Here is a 13,786-nt window from a genome sequence, read left to right on the forward strand (position 1 = left end):
GCCCATCATAGGAGCTAAGCCAAGCAGCCCCCATCAACCTGACCCTTTCACTAGCTTCTCCTTTCACTGTCTTTCCCAAAGTTTGCCCAGAGGGCACAGGGCAAAGAGTGAGGAGACCAGGATGGGAGTCCCGGCCTGGCACTCATGTACTTCACGGTCTTGATGATCTCTTTCCCTCCTCAGGGCTCTGTCTCCCCACCATTCAGCCTGCTGTGTTAACTGCCATGTGTCAGGCCTCAGCTGGATGCGGGGGACCAGAGAAGATTCAGTACAGGAGCTGCCCAGAGCAGCTCACATCTAGTGGGGGGCGGAATATAAACTTATGAGGACAAGTTGACACAATAAGTGCTCTAGATGTGATCAGACAAGAGTGGTATGGCAGCTGGGAGGACAGAGACACTCTGGGGGAGGCAGGCGTGTGTTCACAGAGGAGGTGACTTCTTACCTGGATCTGAGAAGGGAGTGGGGAAGGAAGACAGGGAAGACGACCGCTCAAGCTTTAGGTGAACTGGGTTTGAGGTGCCTATGGAATATCAAGGCAAGTTAATTTGGGAGTTAAACATAAAGAGATTCAGTGGCAGGTTGGAAATGTAGATGTGGATCTCAGGAAAGAAGGTCAGGGCTGGAGAGCTAGGTTTGGGAGTCATCATAGTGAGTCACTGAGGCCGCTTGGCTTGGGTGCTATTGACTAAGATGGTACAAAGGGGGCTGCTTGGGGGGCCTGGGGTACCTTAGGTGGATTCAAAGGAGGACAGACTTAAGGAGCAAACGATAAGTGGTAGTTAGCTAGTGAGGAGATGAGCCCCCAAAATGGGGTATCATGCAGTCCCAAGCAGGAGAGAGCACCAAGATGGGCAGAGTTCCCAGCAAGGAGACGTGTTACAGAGGCCAAGTCAGAAAGGGACCAGAAGCTAGGCTCTGTACCAGACAAGTCCCCAGATCCTTTTAAACATGTGGTTTCTCTCTCTCTCTCCCTCTCTCTCATCTTTTATTTCTCTATGCATCCATCCGTCTTTGCTTCTCCATCTCTTGTTTCATCCTGATTCATCTTTGTACCGTGCCTAGATCAGGACCCATCACAAGGTATGTTCGCAATTAATGTTTGATGAGCTATAAAGAAATGCAGGGATTGTACTACTTTCCTCTTTGATCTCTTCTGAGGNCTCCGTCCGTCTTTGCTTCTCCATCTCTTGTTTCATCCTGATTCATCTTTGTACCAGTGCCTAGATCAGGACCCATCACAAGGTATGTGCGCAATTAATGTTTGATGAGCTATAAAGAAATGCAGGGATTGTACTACTTTCCTCTTTGATCTCTTCTGAGGGATTGTAGTTATTCATCTTATTGGTGCCGGTCAGGAATTAAAATAGGAGTTACTCCCCTTTTAAAAGTTCTAGTTCTGGGGGGGCGCCTGGGTGGCACAGCGGTTAGGCGTCTGCCTTCAGCTCAGGGTGTGATCCTGGCATTATGGGATTGAGCCCCACATCAGGCTCCTCCGCTATGAGCCTGCTTCTTCCTCTCCCACTCCCCCTGCTTGTGTTCCCTCTCTCGCTGGCTGTCTCTATCTCTGTCGAATAAATAAATAAAATCTTTAAAAAAAAAAAAAGTTCTAGTTCTGGGCTGCGTGAGTTGAGGTGTTCAAGCACGTAGGAAAACCTGTGGGCCCAAACCCAGAGGGCTGTGGTTCTCAGTGGGGTCTCAGTCCCAGAGAAACCTACAGAAAGATTAGTAGGACTCAGGGCCCCAGATCTAGAGATGGCTACAACCATGTGGCAGGTACTGCACATGCATTGTCTTTGTTAACTTCCAAAATCCTCTGAAGTGGGTATTTTTACCCCCACTTATAGATAAAGGCTCAAAGTAAGTACAAAAATTGTGCAGCTAGTAAGATGCGGAAGCAGGATTCAGACCCAGGTGGGTGTGACTCCAGAGCCTGTGCATGTTCCGATGCTATGGGAGTTAGTTCAGACACTGGGAAGCCTGGAGCTCAGTGGTGTGGTCCCTTCAGGTCTCCCATTTGTGGTGAGCTGGCTGGTTTGGAGTGGCTGAGATGGTGATGCACACAGAAATCAGCTTGGGCTAGTGGTATTTTGCTGAGGCAAAGCAGGCTAAGTGGCAGGTCAGTAGCATCAGAGCCAAAGGCCCAGGAAACTGGCCCAGTGTGACAATCCACCAAATAGAAAAATGAGCAAAACACATAAACAGGCAATTCTTAGAGAAAATCCAAATGGCAAAAACCAAAATCAAAACCAAACCTAATTGAAGTAAAAAAGGAAACATGAAAAGACTCTGAACTTCATTGTAGAAAGTAAAGACATGCATATTAAGATAAAAATTTTGCACATCCACCAAACTGGCAAAAATTTAGAATCTGACAGTACCAAATGTTGGCAAGAATATGGAGTTAAGTGAGTTTATACATTAGATAGGAACATAGATTGCTACAGCTGTTCTGCAGAACAACTTGGCAATACTAGTAAAATTAAAGATGTGCAGACCCTATGAGTTTGTACTTCCCTCCTTGATTGAGACCCCCTAGAGAATCTGACAGGTATGCACCAGAAGACACTTAGAAGTATATTAACTGTATATTATACCATATATACAGAATGTTATTATATATTATAGTGAAAACTGGGAAATGACTCAAATGACCATTGATAAGAGAATACATAAATGAATTACAATCAGTTTATACAATGAAACACCACTGCAGTGAAAATAAACGGACCTCAGCCACAGGCACCAACAGGAAGTTTCCCAAATGTAATGCTGACTGGGGAAAAAGCAAATTGCAATACACAGTTTGACACTGTTTATGTCAAGTTCAAAACCTTGTAAAACTATACACATGCAATAAACCTCTAAAGAAAAAAGGGAGTAATAGACACAAAATTCGGGGTAGTGGCCCATCCAACAGGGAACAACAGAGGTATGAGATCAAGAACTGCATACAGGGAGCTTTCTGATGTCATTTTATTCCTAATATTAGAATTGCTGGATATTAGGCATATACATATACACAGATAGGTGTTCATTTTGCTATTTTTTATACCTCATACATTGGCAACACACACACACGTATTCTCTTTTGAAGGGATGATCTATTTCATGATTAACAAGTTACCAAAAGATAGCTGAAGCATAGAAAACAAATTATAAGGTAAGTTGCATAGACAGGACACCACAGACACTCTTCTCTGGAAAATCTAAGGGCAGAAGAGGAATCAGGCTCAGTCAGAGTCACTCTCTTGGGGTCAGGAACAGCTGGCTGTTTCTCTGGGGCTGCTCTTTCCTGTAGTGGCCTTTGCTCCCAATATCTCNGCCTTCAGCTCAGGGTGTGATCCTGGCATTATGGGATTGAGCCCCACATCAGGCTCCTCCGCTATGAGCCTGCTTCTTCCTCTCCCACTCCCCCTGCTTGTGTTCCCTCTCTCGCTGGCTGTCTCTATCTCTGTCGAATAAATAAATAAAATCTTTAAAAAAAAAAAAAGTTCTAGTTCTGGGCTGCGTGAGTTGAGGTGTTCAAGCACGTAGGAAAACCTGTGGGCCCAAACCCAGAGGGCTGTGGTTCTCAGTGGGGTCTCAGTCCCAGAGAAACCTACAGAAAGATTAGTAGGACTCAGGGCCCCAGATCTAGAGATGGCTACAACCATGTGGCAGGTACTGCACATGCATTGTCTTTGTTAACTTCCAAAATCCTCTGAAGTGGGTATTTTTACCCCCACTTATAGATAAAGGCTCAAAGTAAGTACAAAAATTGTGCAGCTAGTAAGATGCGGAAGCAGGATTCAGACCCAGGTAGGTGTGACTCCAGAGCCTGTGCATGTTCCGATGCTATGGGAGTTAGTTCAGACACTGGGAAGCCTGGAGCTCAGTGGTGTGGTCCCTTCAGGTCTCCCATTTGTGGTGAGCTGGCTGGTTTGGAGTGGCTGAGATGGTGATGCACACAGAAATCAGCTTGGGCTAGTGGTATTTTGCTGAGGCAAAGCAGGCTAAGTGGCAGGTCAGTAGCATCAGAGCCAAAGGCCCAGGAAACTGGCCCAGTGTGACAATCCACCAAATAGAAAAATGAGCAAAACACATAAACAGGCAATTCTTAGAGAAAATCCAAATGGCAAAAACCAAAATCAAAACCAAACCTAATTGAAGTAAAAAAGGAAACATGAAAAGACTCTGAACTTCATTGTAGAAAGTAAAGACATGCATATTAAGATAAAAATTTTGCACATCCACCAAACTGGCAAAAATTTAGAATCTGACAGTACCAAATGTTGGCAAGAATATGGAGTTAAGTGAGTTTATACATTAGATAGGAACATAGATTGCTACAGCTGTTCTGCAGAACAACTTGGCAATACTAGTAAAATTAAAGATGTGCAGACCCTATGAGTTTGTACTTCCCTCCTTGATTGAGACCCCCTAGAGAATCTGACAGGTATGCACCAGAAGACACTTAGAAGTATATTAACTGTATATTATNAGTACTTCCACTCCTCGATTGAGACCCCCTAGAGAATCTGACAGGTATGCACCAGAAGACACTTAGAAGTATATTAACTGTATATTATACCATATATACAGAATGTTATTATATATTATAGTGAAAACTGGGAAATGACTCAAATGACCATTGATAAGAGAATACATAAATGAATTACAATCAGTTTATACAATGAAACACCACTGCAGTGAAAATAAACGGACCTCAGCCACAGGCACCAACAGGAAGTTTCCCAAATGTAATGCTGACTGGGGAAAAAGCAAATTGCAATACACAGTTTGACACTGTTTATGTCAAGTTCAAAACCTTGTAAAACTATACACATGCAATAAACCTCTAAAGAAAAAAGGGAGTAATAGACACAAAATTCGGGGTAGTGGCCCATCCAACAGGGAACAACAGAGGTATGAGATCAAGAACTGCATACAGGGAGCTTTCTGATGTCATTTTATTCCTAATATTAGAATTGCTGGATATTAGGCATATACATATACACAGATAGGTGTTCATTTTGCTATTTTTTATACCTCATACATTGGCAACACACACACACGTATTCTCTTTTGAAGGGATGATCTATTTCATGATTAACAAGTTACCAAAAGATAGCTGAAGCATAGAAAACAAATTATAAGGGAAGTTGCATAGACGGGACACCACAGACGCTCTTCTCTGGAAAATCTAAGGGCAGAAGAGGAATCAGGCTCAGTCAGAGTCACTCTCTTGGGGTCAGGAACAGCTGGCTGTTTCTCTGGGGCTGCTCTTTCCTGTAGTGGCCTTTGCTCCCAATATCTCCTCCATCCATGATGCCATTCCTCTCCCTTCACTCATCTAAAGTATGTCTTCCAGTCTTTGGCCAGCTTTTACTCGCGTGCATTAATTCCCCATTTGCCCAAAGCCTACTACNTAAGTTGCATAGACAGGACACCACAGACACTCTTCTCTGGAAAATCTAAGGGCAGAAGAGGAATCAGGCTCAGTCAGAGTCACTCTCTTGGGGTCAGGAACAGCTGGCTGTTTCTCTGGGGCTGCTCTTTCCTGTAGTGGCCTTTGCTCCCAATATCTCCTCCATCCATGATGCCATTCCTCTCCCTTCACTCATCTAAAGTATGTCTTCCAGTCTTTGGCCAGCTTTTACTCGCGTGCATTAATTCCCCATTTGCCCAAAGCCTACTACTATGTGTGAGGCCTGGAGCAGCCATGAGTGAACAAGCTGCCTACCCAGGCTTGCAGAGTGTCCAGGGGGACAGGGGAGACAGACAGACAAGGGAGATAGAATCACATCACAGTGGTGCTGCTGTAGGATTGCTCGTGCATAAAGTCATCTGCGGACCTCGTTGAAAGGCAGATTCCAGGCCTCCCCAGAGTCTGAGGTGGTCTGGGTGGGGCCCAGGAATGTGCTTTGGAGAAACCCTCAGTGAATTTGGTTCAGCTAGTCCTCAGATCCCACTTAGAGAAACAGTGTGATAAACGCGAGGATGCTAGCAGACAGATTTGGGCCCGAGCTCCGAGGGCCACCTCTCCAAGCTGGGGTACGGGCATTAATTCAGGGAGGCTTCCAGAGGCCTCCCCAGATAGCGTCCTCATTGGAAATCACATTGAGAAACGGTTATTTGTGGATGGGGCTCCGGCCTCACTGCAGAGGATACCCTGCCTGGCGTACCTCTGCTTGGCACATGGTATGTGCTTGGGGAACTCGCACTCAGTGGGTTTGCTGAGAAGCATCTTGGGTTGGGAAGCAGGCCTAGTATCCAGGCCTCGGTGGCCCAAGCCCTCAGAGACCATTAACTCCTGGCCTCGCTAGTGCATTCAGAGTGGCCCATCTGCAAGCAGGTGTTGGGGACTAGGTTAGGGTCTGGTTTGGGTTTGACCAGCATTCTCAACTGGAATTGGGAATGCAGTTCCATTTGCATCCAAGATCAGACTGAGATCAGATAATTGAGACCCTTAGCTATATCCTTGGATAGTGCTGGAAAGGGGAAGGGATAAAGGCCAGCCAGGTCTAAGAGGTTTCTTATGTTGGCAGGCTGGCAATAGGGCTGCTTCCTGTTTCCAGGCCCAGAGCAGCCCCCTTTCCTTACCTGGCTCCAAGTGAGGCCCCCCTTTCTGAAGGCCTGTTGGTCAGACATCTGGCATGAGTCCAGTCCTGCCAGCGGCCACCTGGCTGCTATTTGTTCTTTTTTATTAGGCATATCCAGGTGAGTTTTATTGTGGACAGCTCCCCCAGCTCCTGTTCCCACATTCGTCTCTTTGTGAGGCTGAGATTGCCAAAGGCTTTTACAGCTAATGGACCTTACAGCTCCCAAGAGCCATTTAAGGGAGGCCCAGGAGTCAGTGCTGGTAATTAGTCAAGAGAAACACTGACCTCTGGAGAGCTGCTTGAGCTGAGTGGCAGGAACTTAGGGTGTAGGGACAGGAGCCCCGGGCCTGTGGCAGGTGTGGGGAGCATCAGTACAGGCCTCTCCTCACTTCACCTCTCCCTGGTTCTTCCCGGGCCTCATCCCTGCCCCCCACTCCGGACAGGGGAAGGACTTCTTGGGGCTTGACGACAGGTTCCTCAGGCAGGCTGGTGTCCTGGGGCATCTAGGGGGCAGCGGGTGCCCTGCTGAGCTAACTCTGATAAGTTCCCACCCACTGCCCCTCCTCCGCCTTTCTCCAGAAAGCCTCATCTACTGACCCTTGATGGAGGCGGCGGTCTGAGTTCAATTTGACTTCTCAGGAGGCAGTATAATGTCCTGATAGAAACCATGGGCTTTGAAGCTAGACAATTTGGGTTCAAATTCCAAACCAACTAGTTTTCAAGTTTGTGATTTGGGGCAAGTCATTGAACCTTTCTGTGTCTCAGTTTCTTCATCTGTAAAATGGGGCTACTTATCATCGTGGCCTCCGAGCCTTATGACAAGGAGTAAATGGTGCCTGTACTATACTTGGAGGGATGAGCACTCGATAAGCAGAAGCTATTATTGTGCCATGAGTAAGTCTGATGGGGCAGAACTGGGAAGCTGAAGCCTTTATCTAGCGTTCCCATGCCTCCACGCCCAGGTTCATTCCTCTCTGGTTGGGCAGAGGGAGCAAGCCTCTAGGGAAGCAGCCCTCTTTCTAGGGAGGAAGGTGGTGGAGGACGGGTTGGGGAGGGAAGGACGTTAATTGAACTCAGTCTAGGCTAACCCAAGAAAGGGAGGAGGGAGCCAGCATTTGCCAAGCATCTTGCCTGAATCCGGATCCCCTGCTTCATCACCTTAACCCCCAACACTGTGTTGGGGGATGAGGATACCGAGTCTCGGCGAGGCTAAGTGACTACAGCCAAGTCATGCGGTGCAAGTAAGAGGGAGCCAGGGGTGGAGCTCGGGGATGTGGGAGTTCTAAGTGACTGTTCTTTCTACTGTATTTTGCTGTGGTGGATGGTCAGGGGCTAGCCCCTGGGCACTTGGCTTAATGCCTGCTATCTAAGAAGCCCATGGGACGTCACTGATCTCTGCTGGAGCCAAAGGACAGGCCTTCAGATGCCAGACTTGAGGTCCTTCTGGGGACCTTCCCACCAGGTTGTCCCTGGCTCCACACAGAGTCCTGGGCTGTTCTGGGAATCCAGGGATGGATGCTGTGGGGGGCTTGTGTCTGTCTCCTTTCTGTCATGAACAGTGGTGCTCTCCCGGGATGTACAGGGCCGTGCCCTCTCTCCCCCTGCAGGTGGACGGCGTTCTGTGCTTGGCTGACATCCTGACCGATGACAGCCATTCAGAGGCCACGCGGGCTGAGGCTGCGGCTGTGGTCGCCCAGGTCACCTCCCCACACCTGCCCTTTACTCAGCACCTCGGCAGCTTTCTGGAGAGCATGGAAGAAATCGTGACAGCTCTCATCAGTGAGTCACCCTGGGCGGGAGGGTACTGCTGCCTGAGTGGGATTTGTCACAGTTGTCTCAGCAAGGGCCGAGGAGGCCTTCCCGCCCCCCTCCCCCATACACCCACACTCAGTGCACCCCATGCAGCTTCTGCACTGATGTCACACTAGCTGAAATCTCACTGTTCATGTATCAGACTCAGGCTTTAAAGAACTTAGTTGTCAACTCTCCTATTAAAATGCATGCAGCCCTCTGAGCTCTTTGAGTTAAGGTCACATTGGGATTAATAGACCTTTCAGAATGGAGACCAGGACAAGCTCCGTGGACAAGCTCCGTGGACAAGCTCCGTGGACAAGCTCCGTGGAGATGTAGAGGACCTTGAATTTGGAGGTTCAGATCCTTGACCAGAGAGACTCTGATGGGCTTTGTTCCTAAAGCCTCAGACTATTCTAGCCAATGAATGTGGCAACAATGACAGGGCCAACAGCTTCTTAGAAGGCACTGGTATGCGCCAGCCTGGCACCTGCAAGCCCCCCACGGGTCCCACATCGTGGGGCATTGAAAACTTTGACTCTTCTGGATTCCCCTATTCAGACTTAGGTACTCCTGGCTGGAGAATCATAGTCTGAGATCTAGAATACTCTTTTCCTCCAGCTTCCCTTTGCAAAACTGCAGAAGCTGAGACTCGTCTGGATAAAATCCTCAGGAAAATTGTTTTGTAAACCACACCCTTTCTTTTCTAAGGGCTGGCAAGTGTGTGTGTTTCTACTTCTATCCCTGTCCCTGCCACTGTCTCCATATCCATGTCTGATTGAAACTGAATGGAAATTAATCTCATCAGAAAATTCAGCGTTTGCTCTTGGCATCATCAAACCAGGGCTGGGAAGATTTGGAGTAGCATGAAGGCAGGGGCAGCACAGAAACTGGATTAGGAGTCAGAACATTTGGGTGTGGACTTCTAGCCTTTTCATTCATCCATTCAACAAAGAGCTGCTGACCAGCAATCCTGTGCAGGCCCTTCACGATGTTCCTAATATAGAAAACATGAAGTTGGAGCCATTTCTCTTGAGTCCCTCTAGCTCTAGAATTTTCTGATCTGCAAGGACTTTGAACAGAAGAGTCATCAGTTAAACTGACTTTATGGCTTATTTGAGTCACTGGGGTACTGGCACCCACAGGCCAGGCTACATCAATTTGCCAACATCCACATATCTTCAAAGTTGAGAAAACTCAGAAGCCAACTGTTGAAAGCGTTGCCTGGAGGGAACTCAAGAGACCAGAAAGTTCAATGCTCACTCAATAGGAGAAGAAACTAGGCCTAGAGACATTGAGGAACGTTCTTGAGGCAACATAACAGTGTTAGGATTCACTTATGCCAGGAGTCTCATACTCAGTCCTCCACCGGAGCCAGGCAGGACACAGAAATGGTTGAAGAGGGCCAGATGGAAGAAGAAAATAAGAAAATTTGAATCCTGCATGAAACTGAAAAGCATGCGCATTGATGAAAAGGGTGGGGGGTGGTCACTGTTGATCAAAGTCCCGTTGATCATTGCCATGTAGAAAAGGCCAATTTTTAAAGATAAGACAAAAATCCTAAATTTTATAGAAAATCTCTCAATGTATAAATGATAGCAAAAAGTAAATAAACATACCCAAATCTATATAGTCTAAACAAGCTTTCCCTATTGCCATATCTCCATCCCTACTTCTCTGCCCAGGCTGGATTTCTCCCTGGAGAAGAGGAGCCTCCCTATTTGTTTCCGCCTGATGAAGATGCATGTAGAGTCTGCTCTGAGGGTCAGCAGATGGCATGTGTTTTCTGGGCAGGACGCCAGGGCTCTGTTCTTTGGTGGGAAATAGCCCTCCAATTTCTTGCTATTCCCTGGAAACATTTATAAATGAGTCACTGGAATCCTCAATTTAATCTTCCTAACACATCCCAGGTGACTCAGACTGTAGTTTAAATAAATGTGCACCCAAATTAAAAGGCACTTAGGTGGCTGTGTTAATAATTGCAGTGTTGGCGGCAGCCGTGACTGCATGAGAATTAGTGTGGGTGTTCGGATCTAGAAGAAATCTTTACGTCAAAGTGGGCCAGTGACTCCTGTGGTCTCGCTCCAAACTTTGGGTATAGAGCGGTAGCCTGCAAGAGGTGGGCTTGTCCCCAGGGGTTCCCAAAAATTGGAGGAGGGGCAGTCATTGGAAAAGAGCAATCATAGAATTCTTCATTCCTGGGCAGATCTGTTGCCCTGCCTGGAGGGATTAGATGAAGATGCCGAGTTGCTTAGTTGGTCCCACCTGGGGTGAGGGGCACAGCGCTGCCCAGGGGCAGACATTGCCTCCCTGGCAGGACTGAAAGCTAAATCTGCAGGAGCACCACTGGGACAGAGTCAAATAGACCTGGTGACCATAGGCAGCCTGGGACACAGAAAGAATGGGGACTGAGATCGGGTAGACCTGTGTTTGAGTCTAGTCGGTAACAAAGACCCATGATCCTCAATGCCTCAGTTTTGGGAAAATCACTTCATATGTGAATCCTCAGTTCTACAGCTATAAAATTGTGATAGAAAGTTGAATTGGGGTGAGGATGGAATGGCTTCAGGAGGTCAGAGATATACAGCAGTGCCTTGCACAGAGTAAACACTCAATAAACAGGAGTGTAGCTGCTGCTACTAGCTTCTCTGAGCCTCGACTTCTGCAAATGGAGGTGACCGTTTTCTACGTTACAGGTGCTCAGAAGTTCCTGGTGCAGAACAAGGTGCACAGCAGGTGGCCCAGCTCTATTATTTTCTGTCCCTGTTTAGGTCGGGGCCAGTAACTGCATTCACTCAAAGGGCCAAAAGATGCCAGCTTCAATGTTAGAAACTGGAGGTTTCCTGGAGGCCAGGATTAGGGATCAGGATTGCACATAGCTCAGATCTTCCTGGGGGCATTTTCCTGAAGTGTGCTTTCTCTCTGTGTTTTCATGGAGGTGTGGTCAGTAGGAGAGGACCTGGACCCAGGCAGCACCTTGAATGGTGCTCAAGCTGGAGCTGAGGGTCAGAAGTTCGGTCCACTAGAATGGGTGGCCAGCACACCTCCTCCTGAGGCAGGAGGCCATTCAGGGTCCAGTGGAGCCCAGGGGGAAATGTGTTAAATGGTGGAGGTTCACAGGGATTAGGGGAACGTTCTCTCCTCCGTAAAGACCCATCAGATTCATCACTTGCAGATGGTAAGTGGGGAACTCTGGTTAGGTCTGGGTCATGGCCACTAGGATCAGAAAGAGTGAGCCTGACGTCCTAGGGCTTGGTGTAGGACTTTTCTGCAGCCACATGACCCTTCTCTTGGGACCAAAGGAAATCCTGAAGCCCTGCTGACGGCAGCTGGAAAGGCAGAGTCCTTATGTTTTCACTTCAGCTTCTTTCTTAAGGCAAATTCAGGAGCAGTCCAATGGACATTGCTGGAGACATAGACGGACTAGGGGCTCTTTCCTGCTTTGGGGCCTTTGTATGTGCTGCTGTTCCTTTGGCCTAGAACGTGTTCTTCCCCCAGTATTCTCATGATTATCCCATTTTCTCCTTAACGTCTCAGCTGTTGCCTTCTTAGGGAGACCTTCCTTATGCACCCCACTGGGCCTCTCATTGTTTTCTTAGCACATGTTTGTTTTCTCCCTCACGTTAGCATTTGCAATAATTTTATTCATTTTTTAAAAGCTCGTTTTTCTCTCGTCGACTGCTAGGACGTAAACATAACAGGGGCAAAGCCCTGATCTGTGTTGTTCACCATGCCTTCCCAAGACACCAGCAGTTCCTGACACGCAACGTTCTCTCGGTAAATGAATAAATGGATACAGGAGTAAATAGAGAAGTCATACACCAGAATTCAAATCCCAGCTCTGCCGCTTATATAAACAGATAAATCTCCCTCTTTGGCAACTGCTTTCCTCATCTGTAAAATGGGCATTAAAACATCTGCCCAGACTTTCTCCCACAGCTATTGCAGGAACCAAATGACATACCAGATACAGGAGCTTGGGCAGGGAGGCTGATGTCTTCCTCTTCACCATCCAGAACTGTGCCAAGAGGCGTCGTCTGGGGAAGTCTTCCTGCTGGCTTCTGCGGCCCTTGCCAACATCACCTTCTTTGACACGATGGCCTGCGAGATGCTTCTCCAGCTGAACGCCATCCGTGTCCTCCTGGAAGCTTGCAGCGACAAGCAGAGAGTGGATACGCCTTACACCCGGGATCAGGTGAGCAGCCCAGAGGGGAGCAGGCACAGAGCCTGAACCCACTCTCTACCTCACTTCTCCACCCCCACCGTGATAGGGCCTTCCTCTGGGTCCATCCATGCGGGCGCATCCCAGGAGGCAGAGACAGCACAGGAAGTTCCCTGGACCTCCTCTAGAAGTCTGTGTCCAGTCTGACATTGTTCTCTGCGGAGAGTTTCTTCCCTTCTCTCCCTCCATAAAAGCAGGGGTTGGAGCAGAACCTTGATTCAGGGCCTCAACCCCTCTCTCAGTCTCAAGGTGTTTGTATATTTGAGCTCCATGTCAAGTTTTGCTAAACGTGTTTGGAAATATTGAATGAGGGGGATTTTCACAGCCTTGAGTTCTGAGGTTGTAGAATTCTATCCTGTCCCACTTCCGCCATACTCAGCCTCCCGTTTCCCTACCGAGGGGTGGGGGTGGTGGGTCACGTGGGTGTTAGGCCTCTGTAAACTCCACCAGGTGCCTGCGCTGATGATCCCTCAGCTTCCAACCCAACTCATCCCTGCCTGCCTCCTAGCTCCTGTCTCTCTTTCTCCCAGCCCCAACACCTAGTCGAAGCTGCCACAGCTTCCCAATCAACTCCTACCCCCAGAAACTTCTGGAAAGCCTTCCCTGATGGCTCCAGCTCTCTGGCATCACCTCCTTTTCCTGGAGGCCACACCTCACAATGCAGTGTTGACTTTTCTAATGATATTTATTCCTTTCTCATTATTTCATGCAGTTTATTCCTCTGAGGGGGGAAAAAAAAGCTTCTCTGCTGTTCTAATCATGGACCTTGGGGCAAATGACTCTGAGCCTCACTTTCCTCATCTGCACATGGGGTTGAATACGACATACTTCACTAAGTTGAAATAAGAATGAAATAGACGAAAGAATACAAATGTGTGGCACACAGCCCTGAGTGGGGAACCTCCAGACTGGAATTTCCTTTTCTGTAAAATGGGCATGGTCTCTTCCGGCCCAGACATCCTGTGGCTCTATGGGCAGAGACCCCTTTTGTATCATGAGGAGGGACTGGCCCCCTCCTGAAACCTCATGGATCCCTCAGAAGGCTGGGGGCTCAGGGTCAGGAGAGAATGTGGTCAAATTCTATGCAGGTGGCAGTTCCTTCTGAATCTGGGGTCTGGAGTTTTCCTGCCACACTCCCTCCTCTCGACCCCCACCCCATCACCCCCCTCCCTCCCTGCGCTTCTCTCCC

At 48.0% G+C, this 13,786-nt stretch overlaps 1 protein-coding gene across 1 annotated transcript in view; it reads left to right on the forward strand.

Annotated features, from left to right (window-relative positions):
• The window catches only part of INSC (INSC spindle orientation adaptor protein), a 159,355-nt gene that overhangs the window by 107,580 nt on the left and 37,989 nt on the right, over positions 1 to 13,786 (forward strand). Inside the window, exons 9-10 of the mRNA XM_019801014.2 lie at positions 8,192 to 8,363; positions 12,392 to 12,570. Of these exons, the coding sequence (XP_019656573.2) occupies positions 8,192 to 8,363; positions 12,392 to 12,570 (351 nt within the window). The remainder of the gene's footprint in view (positions 1 to 8,191; positions 8,364 to 12,391; positions 12,571 to 13,786) is intronic.

This window comes from Ailuropoda melanoleuca, chromosome 16 (assembly GCF_002007445.2).
Source record: "Ailuropoda melanoleuca isolate Jingjing chromosome 16, ASM200744v2, whole genome shotgun sequence".
Lineage (NCBI taxonomy): Eukaryota > Metazoa > Chordata > Mammalia > Carnivora > Ursidae > Ailuropoda > Ailuropoda melanoleuca.